Source organism: Brachyhypopomus gauderio, unplaced genomic scaffold (genome assembly GCF_052324685.1).
Source record: "Brachyhypopomus gauderio isolate BG-103 unplaced genomic scaffold, BGAUD_0.2 sc116, whole genome shotgun sequence".
Classification (NCBI taxonomy): Eukaryota; Metazoa; Chordata; class Actinopteri; order Gymnotiformes; family Hypopomidae; genus Brachyhypopomus; species Brachyhypopomus gauderio.
In genome coordinates, this window is record NW_027506937.1 from 605,001 (window position 1) to 625,000 (window position 20,000).

Genomic DNA, 20,000 nt, shown 5'->3' on the forward strand with positions numbered 1-20,000 from the left:
CAGAAAACCTTATATATACACATGTATCATACACACTTAAAGTAAATAGTGTCCACCCATATTCCCTTAAACCACCACCGACTACACCTTGTCCACACACAGAGACGGCTTTGTAAGACCTCACCCCCCCCCCCCCCCCCCCATCAGACCCCCTCTTACTGTGCAGACATGCAAGGACACCGTCCACAGTCACACCCAGGCACTTCAACAGGGAGGGGGTCTCCTCTGGTTACCTGGACAACAGCTCAGTCCCCCAACGTTACACAAACACACACACACAGCCCTTAGACAAACAACTCTTAGAAATCAGACGTGTTCACAAACTGCTTACCCTTTCACTCTCACGCTCTCACTCTCTCACTCTCTCACTCTATCACTCTCTCTCACTCCTTAACTCTTTCTCACTGTGTGTTGTCGTCTCGGTCTCTCACCCCCCCACCCCACCCCCGCCCCAGAAAAAAGCGTTGCCACGGGCGATCGGCCCGAGCCCCCGGACTACTCCCAGCTCAGAGTGCCGTCCGCCAAACACCAGCAACCGCTGGAAGACATCAGCACTAAGATATACACCAGCACTGAGGTACACACACACACACACACACACACACACACACACACCAGCACCAAGATATACACCAGTACTGAGGTACACACACACACACACACACACACACCAGCACCAAGATATACACCAGTACTGAGGTACACACACACACACACACACACACACACACCAGCACCAAGATATACACCAGTACTGAGGTACACACACACACACACACACACACACACACACACACACACACACGTCCATATATACATATACACACACACACATCAGCACCAAGGTACTGAGGTACACACATACATACATACACACACACACACACACACACACACACACACACACACACACACACACACACACACATATACATATACACACACACACATCAGCACCAAGATATACACAAGCACTGAGGTACACACACACACACCACACGTATATATGGCACATGTATGTGATGGTTGTATGTGACACAGTTGTGTTCTCCCAGGATGGTGAGATTGTGTACACAGACTGGAAACTGGAGAAGGACAATGAGTCAGGACGACTGTTTAGTAAGACACACACACACACACACTGTGGGTTTCAGACTGGGTTTATTACACTTCGTTCTTGGTTACCAATCTGTGTGGGTATTATTCCTGTGGGATTAATATGTCTGTGTCTTGTAATGGGAGTTACAGTGATAGGGTTTATGAAGGATCTGTGGCACACGCCTGCGTGATTTCTGGGAATGGGACCTTAATAATGTGTTATTGTTATAATGTTATAATGTGTTATTGATGTAGTGGGCACCAGTGCCAGCCCATCTCTATGACATCATGCCTTATTATGCTGCATTATGTAAATGTACGACACATGCTAATGTAGACATGCTTATATAGACATGCTAATGTAATGCTTTATTGGCTTCTGGAAAGCACAGACATACACATAATCACACACACACATTCCTGTAATCGAGTTTATATGCAATCAACTGCTTAATTGTGTGCCTGTCACTAACCCCCAACTCTCTCTCTCTCTCTCTCCCTCCCTCCCTCTCTCTCTCTCTCCCTCCCTCCCCCTCTCCTTCTCTCTCCCCTCAGGCCCTAAACCGACCTATTGTTTCAAGGTCCACGATTGCCAGGTGAACACTTTATTGCTCTCTCCTTTCTTTGAGGATATCATTCTGACGGTGGGTGGCTGGAACTTCGCCATCTGGAAGGAGGATGTTATGGTGAGTATCCTAGAGTATCCGTCCCCCCTGGAGTATCCGTCCCCCCTAGAGTATCTGTCCCCCCTACAGTATCCATCCGCCCTACAGTAGCCATCCCCCTGGAGTATCCATGCCCCCTGGAGTATCCATTCTCCCTGGAGTATCCGTCCCCCTGGAGTATCCGTCGCCCTGGTCCACATGCGACCTGCCCTCTCTCCATCTTAGGCCAGGACTTTGCACTGAGCCTTGCCTTCTTCTTCTTTTCAATGGGACGACTTTCATTCATGAATGTTGTTATAAAACTAGTAAATTTCATCATTATCAGGACTTTTATTTCATAATTTCTTAATTAATTCTAATATTTTTTAATTCATTACCTTTAAAGTTTATTAATGAATTAATTCATTTTTATTTGTTAGAATGGAATGCCAGTATCAGTCAGAGTAAGCTACATCTCTGATACCATTGCAAATAATAACAAGTGAAGGCATATTGAAAATCTAAAGTTTTTGTCCAGGACCCTTTAGAACAAGGGTGTCAAACTCATTTTCACCGCGGGCCACATTAGCGTAATCGTTGCCCACAGAGGGCCAAATGTAACTTATAAATTTACCTACTCAATGTTAAATACCTCTGAATTTATTACTTATTCAAATTACAAATATTATATAGGCCTATTTGCATAGATGTAAAAAATATGTTTGCTTGTTATTTTGTAATATTATTTTGTAATAACAACATAAATCATTTTAATTTGTTATGAAACCAACATCAATCCATCAATAAACGATCAAACTTATTCAAGTGAATAAAGAAAAATTACATCAAGGATATCAAGGATATATTTACTTTGTTCAAAACTTGAAATATCAAATAACTGAAAATAGCAATTGTGCTTCAAAAACGCCCCCTCTGAAAAAGACAAACAAAGCTAGCTTTTACTGCCGCATTGTTTGTGGTTGTGAACACATTCTGTTGCGATCGCAGTTTGCCTTTAAATTCTTTGGCAATTTGTTGTTTTTCTTGATGCCTAATTTTGACATACTTAGCTCCGTGTTTGGTCGCAAAATGCCGATGTAGATTTTCTTTTTGACAACCACCACCGCTTCATAACACAAAAGACACACCGGTTTTACTCCTTGAAGCACAAACATGTATTCCCTTTCACATCTTTCTTGAAACACCCTTCCATTTGCATCGATGTGTCTCTTCCTGGACATTTTGGGATCATTATTTATATTTCTCAATTACACTTATTGGGAAAATCACATCGATATGGAAACACTGCAGTGTCGAGATGCCGTCACTTCACGGGTAATGTAGTTTTTGGTCACTGCACGTATTTGACTTTTCTTTTTGGACAATTTGGCTTTTTAAGCTCTCGCGGGCCACATGAAATGACACTGCGGGCCACATTTGCCCCGCGGGCCTTGAGTTTGACACCTGTGCTTTAGGATAACGCTGGATTCCAGGTGCTGCGTATAATCTGTATAATGTGCGGTACCTCTCCCTCCAGGCGGGTCCGATTGTCCGCTCAGCCTGCTCCCAGAAGAAGTGCACGGCGGGGTCGTGGTCCCTGACCCGTCCTGGGCTCGTCTACATCGGGAAGGAGGACGGCACCCTGGAGGTGTGGGACCTGCTGGAGAAGACGCACGAGCCCTCCCAGAGCCAGAACGTCTCCACCACCTGCATCACCTGCATCAAGCCCTGGACCGTGTCCTGTTAGTCCCCCACACTGGGCCCGGGGGCTTCACGTACACCTGGTCGTTACACACAAACACAGATTGGGTTGGTGGCGTGGAGATGTGCTCAGTAAGAGAGGTGGTTTGGGTGGAGGTGTGGAGATGGCGTGTTCAGTAACCACAGTCTGCTCTCGCAGTGAGACAGCAGCTCCTGGCCGTGTCTGATCACCAGGGGACCCTCCACATCCTGCAGGTCCCGTGGCTGCTACGTCACCCCGCTGCCAACGAGGTGAGCAGCACCACCCATGCCGGGGGGCCGAGCGGGAGTGGGGGAGCGGGACATGAGGTGTGGGCGGCGTAGGGCACGTTCCTCTCTCCACCTCCATCCTGCTTGCTCCACCCTGCAGAAGCTGAACGTGAGCAGGTTCTTTGAGAAGGAGGTGGAGCGTCTGGTCTTCTTCGAGAAGAGGAGGGAGACGCAAGCCAGAGAGAAGAAGGACATGGAGGCAGCGGAGCAGAGGAGGAAAACGGTGGGGACCTAAACTCTACCAAACCCTAATCTTAATCCAACCTTAATCTTAATTCAACACTAATCTTAATCCAGCCCTAATCTTAATCCAACCTTAATCTTAATCCAACCTTAATCTTAATCCAACACTAATCTTAATCCAGCCCTAATCTTAATCCAACCTTAATCTTAATCCAACACTAATCTTAATCCAGCCCTAATCTTAATCCAACCTTAATCTTAATCCAGCCCTAATCTTAATCCAGCCCTAATCTTAATCCAACCTTAATCTTAATCCAACACTAATCTTAATCCAGCCCTAATCTTAATCCAACCTTAATCTTAATTCAACACTAATCTTAATCCAGCCCTAATCTTAATCCAACCTTAATCTTAATCCAACACTAATCTTAATCCAGCCCTAATCTTAACAGAAACTGAGTCTTGACTCTTTGACCTAAGCACTTCACTTCATCAGGACTATTGTTAGTAAGGTGTGTGTGTGTGTGTGTGTGTGTGTGCGCGTGTCCCATCCCACAGCCTGCTGCACATTTCAACGTTTTATAGTCTCTGTTTACATGACTTCAGAGAGCAGATATTTGTATTTTCAATATCAAAAATATCATTGTATATATATAAAAAATATGCAGTTAAAAATAAATTGTGTGTAAGTTTTATTTCAAACAAAATATGACCACGGTGATACTAAAAGTGTTTGTGATGAAAGGTTCATGTTGTCGTGGTAACGATGGTGGGCATGGTAACAGTGGTGTGGTGGATGTTTGCAGGAGGCTGGTGTAGCAGTGAAACAGGTGGAGGAACTGGTAGAGGAGGCACAGAAGGAGTATGAGGACTACGTCACCCTGGACAGAGTCATTCTGAAGGACATGGGACTGACAACTCACACACAGGACATATCTGACCCCTGACAACACACACACACGAGATATCTGACCCCTGACAACACACACACACGAGATATCTGACCCCTGACAACACACACACACACACAGGACATATCTGACCCCTGACAACACACACACACACACACACACACACACACACACACACACACACACACACACACACACACACAACATATCTGACCCCTGACAACACACACACACACACACACAGGACATATCTGACCCCTGACAACACACAACATATATACATACACACACACACACACACACACACACACACACACACACACACACACACACATATCACACAAGACATATCTGACCCCTGACAACACACACGCACAGGACATATCTGACCCCTGACAACACACACACACACAGGACATATCTGACCCCTGACAACACACACAACATATATACACACACATCATATCACACAAGACATATCTGACCCCTGACAACACACACGCACACAACATATATACATATACACACACATACACACACACATCATATCACACAAGACATATCTGACCACTGACGACACACACACACACAGGACATATCTGACCACTGACGACACACACACACACACAGACATATCTGACCACTAACACACACACACACGCATCCATAATTGCTCACAGGATATATCTGACATCTGATCATACGCACACAAATATGTTCAGGTGTCATATGTCCTCTGAACAAACACACAACATATCTAACACTTAACCGCAAGTTCACTTACAGCACATATCCGACATTTGACCACACACACACATTCACTTACAAGACATATCCGGAATGAGAAAACACACACACACATACACACACACACACACACACACACACACTCACTCAGAAGACATATCCGAAACGAGAACACACACACGCTGACAGATAACATTGAGATCTGTGATATCTGCCCACACACACCGTGGACTTGAGTACCACACAGGGGCAGCATGGGACACGATCACGTCACGGGGACATGGGACAGTGTGGGGGACGGTCACGTCAGGGAGACATGGGACAGTGTGGGGGATGGTCATGTCAGGGGGACATAGTGCAGCATGGGACAGTGTGGGGGACAGTCACGTCAGGGGGACATAGTGCAGCGTGGGACACGATCACGTCACGGGGGACAGCGTGGGGGACGGTCACGTCAGGGGACATGGTGCAGCGTGGGGGACGGTCACGTCAGGGGACATGGTGCAGCGTGGGGGACGGTCACGGGGACATGGGTTTGTTACTGGTACTGGTACTATGTACAGTACTCATCTGTAACTCATTGGTACATTGGATTTCTTAGTACTGTATGAATACTAAGGTGGTTTTGATTGTTTTTTTTATATTAATGAATTTGCTATTTTAACCCTGAATATGATCTGAAATAAAATTAAAATAGAATTTAAATAAAGAAGTCCTGGCTTTGTGTGGGAGGAGAGCGTTCGCTGTTCTTGAGACAGTCTCGGACTTCCTGTGGGGGCTTCCGGTGACCTGCCTGAGTTCATCGTGGTGTACGTTTCCCATAACGCCCCTCTCCTCCCGTAACTCAATCCCCCCCGGGCTCAGACCCATGACAGCTAATCGATGATGGGTCGTTCTGTTGCGGACCCAATCCGAGTGTGTGACTGTGGTGCTGGTGAAGCCGGTCCACGGGTGAGACCACGTCCGTCTCCCTCTCGGGGCGGTTCCGGGCAGACGTGCGTGTGGGCGGTGCTGTTGCAGCAACGACCCGCCCCCTCAGCAGAGTCAAAACACGTCAGCACAACTTCAGAACGACTGCCAGCACATGAAGGCGGAGACACCCGCTCATTACCATATGTTTCCGGGCAGGCTCCTCCCCCTTTATCGGAAGCACCCACTGTCTTGACGACGGATTTGAATGGCGCACGTTACAGACTGAAACGCCTCTTTTGTCAGCTAGCCTGTTCATCACTGGGCAAACCCACCACGGCTGAGGGTAAAGGGTACGGAGGAGGTGAATACATCCTCCCTCTGTGTGTGGAGCAGTCAGAGAGAGAGAGAGAGAGAGAGAGAGAGAGGGAAGGAGGGAGAGAGAAAGAAAGTGGGAAAGGGAGGGAGAGAGAGAGAAAGGGAAAGAGAGAAGGAAAGAAGCACAGATAGGACATGGGTCACATCAGAAGTTCTCAACCCACTACCCGTCTCCCCCGCACTATAAACACACACGATACGTTTGTGCTTTGGGTATTTTGGGCCCAGAATGTCCTGAGAGTTGTGAGCACTGGGTCGGAGCACATGAAAAGTTAAATGTCAACGAGCCGCCTGCTCCCAGCAGACACTGTCCTTTCTCCCTGACCTGGGGGCAGCGTCCGACCCTTCACCACGATCAAACCAACCACACTGTGTTTGGTCTGGAAGGGTCACTAATGACGGAACAAACAGGACCAGTGGAGCGCTGAGATGGAGAACACACGTGTGAGCTGATATTACACAGCTGCCCATTACAGCAGGTCTCAATAAACACTTCACAGAGGTGACTAAACATTTTCCATGACACACATGTAAATGCAAGCGCGCGCACACACACACACACACACACACACACACACACACACACACACACACACACACACACACACAGATTGACAAAAGGGTGTTAGATGAGATGTGATATGAGATGTGTTTGGACAGCTGGAACATGTCAAGCATACACACAGTTAATGCAGTGTGTTAAGAAAAAGTACTGAAAGTGGGTTCAGTACACGGATGAAGGTACACTGACCCACACACACACACACCTGCTGTCTGCTCAATGCAAACAGGAAGTGCATGAACGGGAAAGTCAAATGTACCTCTCTCCCTCAATCTCCCTCCTTCTCTCTCTCTTTCTCTCTCTCTCTCTCTCTCTCTCCCTCCATCTCCCTCCTTCTCTCTCTCTCTCCATCTCCCTCCTTCTCTCTCTCCCTCCCTCTCCACTGGTCTGTATATAAAATACTACAACCACAACCAATAGTAACAGTAATATATCACCAGTACTCCTATTATTGACATTATTACTTCCACTGTTAACTCTATAATTATTATTCTAATGATCAATTATAAGGTCAAAGGTCAAAATGGTTTGAGCTCTGGATTAGCAGCTGACCCAGATCACGGATGCTGCAGCCACGTGGGACCACACTGGCACGTGTGCACGTGTTCCAGACAAACGTGTGCTTCACGCTCACATCAACGAGATGGGCCGCACTTCCTTACTATAATCAGTCAGGAGAATGGTGGTGGTGATCTACATGCTTAGGTGACAGGAAGATCAGCCTCCATGTTTCTACACACCTGTAGTCACTCTGTGTTTGTGTGTGTGTGTGTGTGTGTGTGTGTGTGTGTGTGTGTGTGTGTGTGTGTGTCTGTCAGCATTGTGTCTATGATGCTTCAGAAGAGTTGCCAGCCATCTCTCAGACTGTGGGGGAAAAGAGACACATCAGAGTAGACACATCAAACAGTAGAGCACCCCTCTTATAAACGAGACGAGAATGTGCTCTCTCTCTCTCACACACACACACACACACACACGTATTATGAATATACCAGGGAGTGAGGACGCTGTGAACCACGGCACGTGATCATCAGACTCTCTCTCTTCCCCTCAGTCACTCTCTCTGCTCTGCGTCAGGTGGATTACACACACACACACACACAGATTGTTTACAGTTTAAAAGTAGCTGGGAGCAGTAGTTCACGCTAGCAGACAAGAGTTGTATCAAATACCGGCCCTGTTTGAGAAAACACACGTCAGTCTCTGTTATTATGTCTACGGCCCTTCGTACAGGAGGGTGATGGACCAACACAGCAACCTGTGGAAGGAGACAGACACCTTCAGTATCTACACCTCAAGGCTCATTTCAACAAATCACCTTAAAGAATCCTTTTGTAAGACATGTAAGAAGCGTGTAGGATCTTTACTTTGAAAGGCAGGGCGTTTATTACAGGCTTACCTCTGAATGGGAGGCATTAATAACCAATTACACTACAAAGGGAGATGTTAAAGACTTAGACCTCACGTTAACACAAATAATACCCCATTCACATAAATGCCAGTTTGTTTCACAGCTGTGACCATAACCAGTAAAAAAAAACACCAAACCCATCACATTTATTAGACGTGAGGAGCTGACAGCTCTCTCTCTCTCCTGCCTACACGAGTGAAGCGTTTGGCCCTGAAGCACAGAGCCTGCTGGGATGTGGGGAGGGCGGATCATCCCTCACGTCTCCCTCTAATCTAGCTTCTCTTTCTACAGCCAGGCAAGCAGCCAGGCCAGGCGCCACAGCCTCACTCCACATCAGAGGCATGCTGGGAGCTGGCGGGAATACGCGCCCCTGGAGCACGGCCAAACGTCACAGGTGTCCGGCGCGTTTGCGCGGAGAGAGAGAGCACCGCGGTGGGGAAGCCCCAGCACTGCCGGCTTTACTCCCGGGGAGATTCCGCTGTGGGGTGACCCGGTCCCGGCCCCGTGTTTTTAGAGGCGGTAAATAATGTTAGGGATGCCGATTGCTGGCGCTACTTTTCTTCTTAAAAAGAAACATGTACCACAAGCTCTGGAGCCGTGCGAGTATCATTTACTGAGCAGCAGTACACCAGAGTCCACTGATGGGAACACCGGGACTTCTGGGAAAACTGGGTTTAAGCAGGTCATCACACACCAACACGTACAACCACAGTAAAGAGGACCTGGTTATCACACACCAACACGTACACCCACAGTAAAGAGGGCCTGGTCATCACACACCAACACGTACAACCACAGTAAAGAGGACCTGGTCATCACACACCAACACGTACAACCACAGTAAAGAGGACCTACTCAACACACACCAACATGTACAACCACAGTAAAGAGGACCTGCTCAACACACACCAACATGTACAACAATCACAGTAAAGAGGACCTTCTTAACACTTCTCAAGCCTTTTCAGGCTAGATGGCTCATAGCAGACGTCCTCAAAAGCTGCCCTGGGGCATCTATTTTTAACTGTGGTTTAAGTCAACAGGTTTTTCTTTTCTTAGTACAGGCAGATGTGTTCAAACTGCAGTCTGTGGTAGTCAGACATTCACTACGTGTGGCACTCAGAAATCACGACTCAAAAAATCAAGTATGTTGAAGCCTTCCAGCACTGCACCAATAACACCTGGCAATACAAATAAAATAATAACACCTGGCAATACAAATAAAATAATAACACCTGGCAATACAAATAAAATAATAACACCTGGCAATACAAATAAAATAATAAAACACTTGGCAATACAAATGGTGGTCCTGCTTGCATGGTTTAATCTCTTTGCGTGAGGTTAACTTGCTATTATATCTTTGCTTCCTCACACTTATACATTCACCATCTTTGTCCTTTTGGTCAAGAATCATCAGCTGCTACTGACAATCAGCTGTTTTAAACTACCAGTATGTTTTCTGTACCAGTTTAGGTCTTCCAATCATTGCTTTATTAGGGCATCCCTGTTTGAACTGTTTGTTCAGTTATGTCAGAATCTCACCAGAGAGTTCCTGCCGCCACAGGTTGATCGCGTAGGGTAAAACGACAAGTGAGACATGTCACCCCGTGAGTGAGACGTGTCACCCTATGAGTGAGACATGTCACCCCCGTGAGTGAGACGTGTCACCCTACGAGTGAGACATGTCACCCCGTGAGACGTGTCAACCTATGAGTGAGTATCGGGTTCTGACAGCGGTTTCCCCTCTGCAGGCCAGTGACGGGCTGGAGTCGCATGTAAAATACATACTTTAATGTGACCATATGTTTCTTAAGATCAGTACAAAGTACATCTGGTTTAGTGATATGTTCATCATATTAGGGTTCTGTCCAATGTCAGAATAACAGCTGAACCAAACTGTTTAAACACAACAAACAAATACACAAGAGGGGAGGGAACAGGAGGAGAGGGAGGGAGAGAGAGAGAGAGAGAGAGAGAGAGAGAGGGAGAACGAGAACAAAAGAAAGGAATGTTTTGCCAAACAAATGAGTAGCTCGCATTGTATGTTAAGTCCAGTACCTTTTACATGTGAGCTATCAGTGCTGACTCTGGATCAGTCACAACACAACACTTTTGTTGTTTTTACACTATAGAGGGCAGAACTCTAGCAAGAACATCTGAGCTCAGATCAGCACTTTGGGCACACACTTTCTCATACGTTCAGCACAAGTATACAACACTAGTACAACACTAGATTCAGCACCAGCCCAAAGTTACCATGAAAGAGTCAAATACAAGAACCTAAAGCTTGTCTTCATTTCTAGACCTGACTAATCTAGACTCGATATGACTAAACCAGTTTAGGCTGGACAGTAGCGGTTATGGACACTTCAGCAAATGACTAAATTACAAACGAAGACTTTCGTGTCTGCGTGCTCTCATTTAATAAATGACCTTAATGTGGCCTTTGGGAAATCAGGCCTTTTATGAAAAATTCATTGAATAAAAACAGCTTAATATTTTACACACAGAGGTTGTTCTGCACGAGAGATTGTCCAAGCCAAGAGATTGTTCAAACTGGTATAGCATTAGTCCAGATTCCGTTAGTCTAGATGTGAAAACAGGCTCTAAGAACATAAACACACTGTTTTATGTGGGTTTTAGAAACAGCTTCATAGTCTCAGACATTTATTTAGCATTTAACTCGTTTACAATTGTGAGCAGCTGCCAGACAGGAAAACCCACCACAATTCGAGCGTAATTAAAACAATTAAAATAAAAATCTCTATTTACACACATAAATACAGACGAGCACAGGAGAGAAGCAGATACACGCACGGACGTCCTGATGACGGCAAAGCTCATGCAGGCTCTTCCACGCAGGCTCTTCTGAGGTCATTAGTCCAGGGGGGGCCACGCCCCCACACGCTAAACCACACTGTACCGCTTCATCTGTTCCCATAAGTCCTGCTGCTGTAGAACACATCCTGGTAACTTGAGGAAAAAAACTAAACAATCAATACTTTTATTGATTTATTCATCTGATGCTGATATACAGGCCAAATACCACAAGGTAGATTTAAATATGAACACATGGAAACCCGAGTTATAAAAAAATAGAACACGATGCAGCTATATTTATACATATTTGTATCTGATAAATACTGAATAAACACTGTATCCCTGTACCGCGCGGACAATGACCTAAAGACCGAAACCATGGCGATGTCCGCTACGAGCTATCAAGCAGCGGTCATTATGAAGCATGCTGGGCCTTCGTCGTACTGGTCTCCACGGAGACGCGCGGGGCGCTGGGATTTCTGGGGGTTTGCACCTCACACATGAGCAGCGCAAATCTGGTGCTTTAGGTTAGCAGGAGCACTGGAGACGACTAAACAACGACTAGACAAGCATCAAACGCAAGTGTTTTGGGTTATTTTCCCCCATTGAAAACATTTAGCTTCTATCAACTATTCTTAAATATTTTCACTAATTACGATTAAGATAATTTTGTGTTTATTCAACAATCTTTGTAGAGTGTGAAGTGTTTATTGTTTAAACAGACTGCACAGGTGAGTGTGTGTGGGGGGTAAGGTTAAAGATGGGCCTCAAGGTGTGTTCAAGAACACACTGTATTTACAAAGAAGGGTTCAGCTGTAGAAATGAAGCATCTACCAAGGGCCCAACGTACCAGTGTGTTTATACCAACGTACCATACCACACAGGTGAAGGATCAGAGGTATCCTGGGATGGGACTGTTCATCTGGGGCATTCTGGGATAGCACTGTTCATCTGGGGCATTCTGGGACAGGCCCTGTATCTACACTAAGGTTTGGGTATATACATGTTTTAGGGATTAGAGTGATGTATGATTGGTTAGTTTGGGGTTTATCTGTCCTACCACCACGTTCACCCCCCCACCCGGTCTCGACTACAGAAGCAGGTTTCATAAGTGCATTGCTAACACAGTAATTTTCCCGTACTTCGGTAGAAACGTAAAACTCAAAACACTTCTCTGCCTTAAGCTCAACCTTTACATCATGAAGGCACCTGGCTCACCCCGCGGGGTTTAATGGCTTCTTCTAATGAGAAGAAAACAACAATGACGACATGACGAACAAAACCAAAGACCTTGAAGTACTCTCAGATAATTTAAAACAAAGGAATGTCAGTAAGTCCGTACTCTGTGTGTGTGTGTGTGTGTGTGTGTGTACACCACATTTCCTGGCCCGAATGGCTGTGCCGTGTGTGTGTGTGTGTGTGTGTGTGTGTGTGTGTGTGTGTGTGTGCGCGCAAGGTCAACAGAGCTGCGTGCTGTACTGGGGTCAGTGCGAGAGTCCGTATCCCACACTGAGCTTGTTCTTGTTCAGCTCTCGCTCCAGGTTCCCGATCAGCGTGTCGATGCTCTCCTGCAGGTCCCGCAGGTTCCCCCTGTGGCTGAGCACAGGGCTGATGTCGTGGATCTTCATGTAGGCCTGGTAGGCGTGCTCGTCTCGCTCTGCTTGGATCTGATCGAAACACGCGGGGAACGGTCGGAGCAACGACCTGCTGCTGTAGCACGAGCACGCCCCCGTCCTCCTCGCTCTGCTCTCCACCACTCTCTGGCTCCTCCTCCTCCACCTTCAGCTCCACCTCTGGCTCCTCCTCCACCTTCAGCACCACCTCTGGCTCCTCCTCCATGTCCAAGTCCTCTGCTGTGTCCACTGGGTCATCATTTACAGTCAACGCCTCCAGGCCAGAGACCCCGTCCTCACCTTGGCAAACCACGCCCTCCGTCGCCCCCTCCCGTTGAGCGGCAGCAGACGGTTCGTCGGCGCGCGTCTCTTCGGTGGGGACGTCGTCGTAGTCCGCCTCGTCGGTAGGGACGTGGTCGGCCTCGTTGGGGCGGGACGGCGGGAGGTAAGCTTCCCTGCAGCCACTCCAGTCGCCAGCGTAGCGGTTGCTAGGGCTGTCCAGACGTCCAGGACGGGGCCGCAAGACACCCGCCAGGTCCCCGTCGTTCAGGTTCAGCACCTGAGGACGTTCCTTCCGTCTCCTCACCGGGGCCGCAGATGGAGGGTCAGCGCGGGCTTCTGGGACAGGACACGAGGGTTTACTCTGCATATCCACAACTAAGGGGTGGGGGAGGAACAAATAGGGACAAATTTATTTATTGAATGGGTCATTAATATTCGATAATACATTTCTGAGTTATAGTATTGCATGTTTTCAGAACAATGCATTAACACAGTTACATGAGTTTACTTTGAACTACAATTAACGTGATGACAAGCATGTGTGTCAGACAGATGCACAACACCTTATTTTTTAAATGTATTTTTACTGTCCTTGAAGACATAAATAATCAGTGTTGCGAATAACGCCGTTAAAAATAACGGCGTTAGGTAACGGCGTCATTTTGTCAGTAACGGGATAATATAATTAATTACTTTTCCTGTCGTTACAACGCCGTTGACGTTACTGGTCATTAAAAGCGGTGCGTTACTATATATTGATATACTAACAGTAATGAGAGCGGACCGCTGTCCAGGCTAGTGAGGAGTAACAGATCTCGATAGGTCACAGTTCTCGGTGTAACACCTGTTTAACTTAACAAGTCAGTAAGCGATTGGCTAAGGCAGCATTATGGTAGCCAATCAGAGCCAGTGTTTTTACATGCACGCCGAAGCACACGACACAAACGGAGAAGAGGCAGAAATGGCGAGTCAGGAGCAAGCCGAAGAAAAATTATCATTTTCAAGGTGGCGATATAAACATTATTTTAGAAAATACTTGAAGTTCCTGAATGTCTACCAGACTGGGTATTTGATTTATTTAAATAAGTATAGAGGTTTAATTGTTAAGTTTACTTCTTTTGTGAACAAACCAGTTGTCTCAGGTTGAGAGAATTTAATTTAATTTGATAGATGTAAATGCACTGTACTGTATATAGTGTAACTGTTTACTTTTGCTTCTTTTTTTTCCCCCAAGATTTGGGATTTTAAAGGATTTTATCCTGCACTGGTCTGTGGATGTGCAATAAATATCAAAATTTAAACACCTTTCTGATCTACTCAATTCAACTGACTGTGAAAACTGCTTTTTCAAAAAATCCTTATTCATTGGCATATAACTTTTTTTTTACTGTAATGCAAATAGTTACTTTCCCTGGTAACGAGTTACTTTTATTATAGAGTAATTCAGTTACTAACTCAGTTACTTTTTTGAACAAGTAGTGAGTAACTATAACTAATTACTTTTTTAAAGTAACGTTCCCAACACTGTAAATAACTGTATTTAAAATATTTACTAGGAGTCTTCAGAATTTTACTGAGCTAGAAGAGACAGAAGTTGTTTACAGGCTAGTCTAACGAGTTAGCTCAACTAGCTAGCACACCCAGCTAGCGTAATGTAATGAGTTAGCACAACCAGCTAGCGTAATGAGCTAGCGCAACCAGCTAGCGTAATGAGCTAGCACAACCAGCTAGCATAATGAGCTAGCACAACCAGCTAGCATAATGAGCTATAGCACAACCAGCTAGCATAATGAGCTATAGCACAACCAGCTAGCATAATGAGCTATAGCACAACCAGCTAGCATAATGAGCTATAGCACAACCAGCTAGCATAATGAGCTATAGCACAACCAGCTAGCATAATGAGCTATAGCACAACCAGCTAGCATAATGAGCTATAGCACAACCAGCTAGCATAATGAGCTATAGCACAACCAGCTAGTGTAATGAGCTAGCGCAACCAGGTAAGAAATGAGGGCTTGCGCGGGCTCACACCACAGCACACAGCAGTTTCCTTTCTGGTTTACCTGCCTAGCTAGCTTGGCCCGGCTAACCTCTCCTCTACATTAGGAGTCACTGAAAAATAAATATTACAAAAACAATAAATATGTTCAAAATTATGACCTATTGCCAGAAAATAAGTGGCTATATTAACATGTAGGATGGACATCAAACGCCATGTAGTGCAGGTCTAGACTAACGAGGATAAAACTAATGATTAATCTAGTGAATATTCTAAAGAGGATTAATCTAATGATTAAAGTAATGAGGATTAGACTAATAGTTAATCTAAAGAGGATTAAAGAAATGAGAACTTAATGTATTAAACTTGTGTACATTTACAATATACCCTTTACATAGCCATCTACAAAACAAATATCAATAAAATCAATCCAGAATCCTCTGGGAATTGGTTACAGTGATAAAATATCCACTACAAAATAAAAAACACAAAGGGAAAAATCCCAAAATAAAGCAACAGTTTTAATGGTCAAGATGGGCAATAACAACAACAACAACATGTTAAATCTCCATGACAGTCCAGCCCTCAGTGCTGCTTGGTGCTCCTGCATTATGTATGTGGATAGTTTGAGTTACTGCTTCAAGGTGGTGTTCTATTCCTAGGGTTGCTGTGTAAGCTGTGGTTCGATTGCTGATCCAGAGCTGGGGGAGGGACCTTGAGGCAGCCCGTAACTCCGCCCATCGGTGGGCGGGGACTTCTCACTTTACCAGGCTAAAAATACTCAAACTCCCACAATCCCCCAGGTCCTCAGTTGCCTTCATCCTCTCCCTCCACCCACTGCCCTCGACACACCTGTGCTCTGGTTAACCAAGAGACCCAGGCATGTGGGAGGCAGTCCTGCCCCACGAGGCCACGCGGAGGCCCTGGGCTGGCTGTGTGCCCTCGAGCGTGGAGGCCCGGAGTGACGGGGGTGAAGTGAGAGGGGGAGCAGGGGGCTGAGGCCTGGGTCAGGAATGTGTGTAATTATAGACTGGAGGGGGACATGGAAGAAAGAGAGGAGACAGTAGGGTGGAGTGCGGAGGGGTGGAGGGGTGGAGCGAGGTAACTTTATATAGCACTGCTGGCAGCTGGCACGGTGCTAGCACAGAGAAGAAAAAGCTAAACAGACACCCAGAATAAAAGGAAGCTAAAAATATAATAAGGGCGATCAAAGGAGAGTTCAGACGATGAGTGTGTGCGCTGGTCCTGGTTCAGGTTCTTGGTGTTCAGATGCAAAATCGTGCAGATGCAAAAGCCATAAACTGATCCCAGATCATTACTTACAGCTGACCAGCCGACCGCCACGGTGCGGAGCTGTTCAACGATCACAGCAGTGATGTCACCGAAGCGCATGAGGCCTTTGACCTTTTGACGAGCTGTGGGTGCGTGTGTGTGTGTGTGTGTGGTTGCGGGTCAATGAGTGATGGAGCTGTGAGCCCACAAAATCCCGTTTTCAGAACAAGACTTCTCCCTCCGGGGCTGTGTGTTACGCTGCCCACACCTCCCCACAGCCAGGAGGGCTGGTGCGGCTGTGTGACCCGGCCGCTCCCATCTGGAGACACACGTCTCTATGTTTAGGGGCGGGAGGAGCGGCGGGTGCTTCAAAGCCCACAGCCTCCGAGCTGCCTTGGCCAACGGTGACACCCACCACAGCAAACACCCCAGAGATGGGCCTGAAGTACTCCTCAAACACTCTCTCTCTCCAGTACACACACTGGTCTCTCTCCCAGTACACACACTGGTCTCTCTCCCAGTACACACACACTGGTCTCTCTCCCAGTACACACACACTGGTCTCTCTCCCAGTACACACACACTGGTCTCTCTCCCAGTACACACACACTGGTCTCTCTCCCAGTACACACACACTGGTCTCTCTCCCAGTACACACACACACACACTGGTCTCTCTCCCAGTACACACACACACACTGGTCTCTCTCCCAGTACACACACTGGTCTCTTTCTTTGTACTCCAAGATGTCCCAGACTACAGACTGTGTGTGTGTGTGTGTGTGTGTGTGTGTGTGTGTGTGTGTGTGTGTGTGTGTGTGTGTGTGTGTGTGTGTGTTTTCCCACCTGGCCACAGCTGCAGTAGGTAGTGCAGGACCTCAATGTGCTTCTTGAAGTGCAGAGCGCTGGCCAACTCCTCCGAGTCGACGAACACGCGGTTGCCGAGTCCCGCGGCGTCCTGTCTCTGTCTGAGCAGGACCCGGGCCGAAGCACACTGCCAGGTTCTGACACGTCATCTTGTTCACCTCGTGGTGGGACGCCACACGCTTTAGGTGGTCCAGAAGCTTCCGCAGGGTCACCTGCAAGGAGGCAGACCGGAAAGGTGAGATGGTGTTAGACAGAGAGAGAGAGAGAGAGGGAGGGAGAGGGAGAGAGGGGGATGGGGAGGAGAGAGAGAGAGAGAGAGAGAAAGAGAAGGGGAGAATGAGAGAGAGAAAAGGGGAGAGAGAGAGAGAAGGGGAGAGTGAGAAAGAGAAGGGGAGGGAGAGAGAGAGAATCTGAGAGATCTCAGAGAGATCTGAGTGTACCAGATACTCCTCCCTCAGAGAGAAATACTATCAGAGAGTGATCGGCGTCTGTCCTGAGTTTATAGACCTCACTAACACAGAGAAGCTCAGTTATATATTAGGAGAGAAGAGTGACCTCATCACACTCTCAGCTCTCTACATCACAGCCTGTCACAACCTGAGAGACAACCAGTCACACTAATCACTACTAATCATTACAACTTTATTAATCAGTTCATTATCATTGTTAGTATTAATGTGTATGATTTTGTAAACCTCTTTTATTTTATTTATTTTAATTATTTAATGTAAAACATGTATTTTCTACTGACGGTATTATTAATTATTTATGTTTGTTTATTGTTTCATTGCTTTGGCAACAGTGTACATTGTTACAGTCATGCCAATAAAGCATTATTGAATTGAATTGAGAGAGAGAGGGAGTGAGGGGGAGAGACATCCGCTCACTCACACTATTAGATTAATTGGGTTTCGAGACCCATCTGCATGCCCAGAACCTTCCTGTACCTTATTGACGTCCGGCAGTGGGTCCAGCAGGCTAACGGCGTGGTCCGAGTCCGCAGGGCTGTTCTCACAGCTGCCACAGCCAATGACAAGAGGCCTCTTGGACATGGTGTCTAGCACCGCCTCATACAGGGGCTTCGAGATGAGAGGGGAGGGCAACTCCCTCAGGTAGTCCTTAAGAACACCTGGAGAGAGAGAGAGAGAGAGAGAGAGAGAGAGAGAGAGAGAGAGAGAGAGAGAGAGAGAGAGAGAGAGAGAGGGAGGAAGAGAGAGAGAGAGAGAGAGAGAGAGAGAGAGAGAGAGAGGGGGAAGAGAGAGAGAGAGATAGAGAGAGAGAGAGAGAGAGGGAAGAGAGAGACTGTTTTACACATCATGCAGTGTGTGTGTGTGTGTGTGTGTGTGTGTGTGTGTACATTGCTTGGCCTCAGGACACACTCCCACCTCCAGTCCTGCCACTGCACACACTGCAGAAACTCATTACTCACGATCATTATTCAGCATTTCAAAGAGTTCCTTCTCGTTGCTCCACCCCCACCCGCCCCACCCGCTCCACCCGCTCCACCCGCTCCACCCGCCCCCCACCCGCCCCACCCCGCCCCACCCGCTCCACCCGCTCCACCCGCTCCACCCGCAGAGGGCCAGAGGCTGCAGAGCAACTTGGCCGCCTGAGGAAGAACCATTGTTGTCGCAACTTCTGAGAGGCGCCGTATTTGGCCCGGAGCGGCGGGTCTGGGGCGGCGGGGGCGTGTAGTCTTGCTGGAGACGGCATTTTCACACCTGAGCATTCAGACTCTCAGTGAATGCCATTACCGACTGGAGCCAAACGTGAAAGGGGACCTGCTAATCGGGAGCCGGGATCTGCGGCGCTAACACTGCGCTAGTCAGGTTTAAGTGTTGGAGGCATAAAAGCCCCGGAACCTTCCAGAAACCCGTGCTGCTAAAAAAAACCCACTCACAGGGGTAGGTGAGAATACTCCAGCGTGAGTAACCTCCAACACGATCAGGAGACCGCAGAGGGAAAGAACAGGGAGGGAGGGAGAGAGAGAGAGAGAGAGAGAGAGAGGGAGAGGGGGAGAGAGAGAGAGAGAGAGAGAGAGAGAGAGAGAGAGAGAGGGAGGGAGGGAGAGAGAGCACTCTTGGCACGGGTTATGATGAACAGGCTACAAACAGGACCACTAATTCAACCAGGCTACCTCTGACCTAGGAAGTTCAAAGCATGGTCTTGAAATAATGTTTCATGAGCTTTATGGACACACGCGCGCACACACACACACCCCTCATTAGATCCTGTCTTCCTATCTTTATATTCGAGGGAAGAACGGGTAATAAACTAAATAAGGTCTGG

At 47.0% G+C, this 20,000-nt stretch overlaps 2 protein-coding genes across 8 annotated transcripts in view; one reads left to right on the plus strand and one right to left on the minus strand.

The window, feature by feature from the left end:
• The window catches only part of dnai3 (dynein axonemal intermediate chain 3), a 19,638-nt gene extending 14,460 nt beyond the window's left edge, over positions 1-5,178 (plus strand). For 6 of the 7 annotated variants that reach the window (XM_076993583.1, XM_076993587.1, XM_076993588.1 and 3 more), the window contains exons 17-23: positions 456-577; positions 1,056-1,119; positions 1,654-1,784; positions 3,280-3,484; positions 3,643-3,734; positions 3,853-3,975; positions 4,742-5,178. In XM_076993583.1, the coding sequence (XP_076849698.1) occupies positions 456-577; positions 1,056-1,119; positions 1,654-1,784; positions 3,280-3,484; positions 3,643-3,734; positions 3,853-3,975; positions 4,742-4,882 (878 nt within the window). In that variant the 3' untranslated portion in view covers positions 4,883-5,178. Of the gene's footprint in view, positions 1-455; positions 578-1,055; positions 1,120-1,653; positions 1,785-3,279; positions 3,552-3,642; positions 3,735-3,852; positions 3,976-4,741 lie in introns of those variants that run through there. The other variant, XR_013125919.1, reaches the window with a different exon arrangement.
• Positions 5,179-13,013: 7,835 nt separating this feature from the next.
• syde2 (synapse defective 1, Rho GTPase, homolog 2 (C. elegans)) overlaps positions 13,014-20,000 on the minus strand; it is a gene marked incomplete at its 5' end in the record, with an annotated part of 14,710 nt that continues 7,723 nt past the window's right edge. The window contains 5 exon segments of the mRNA XM_076993572.1: positions 13,014-13,350; positions 13,352-13,946; positions 17,691-17,823; positions 17,825-17,923; positions 18,659-18,840. Coding sequence (XP_076849687.1) covers positions 13,161-13,350; positions 13,352-13,946; positions 17,691-17,823; positions 17,825-17,923; positions 18,659-18,840 — 1,199 coding nt within the window.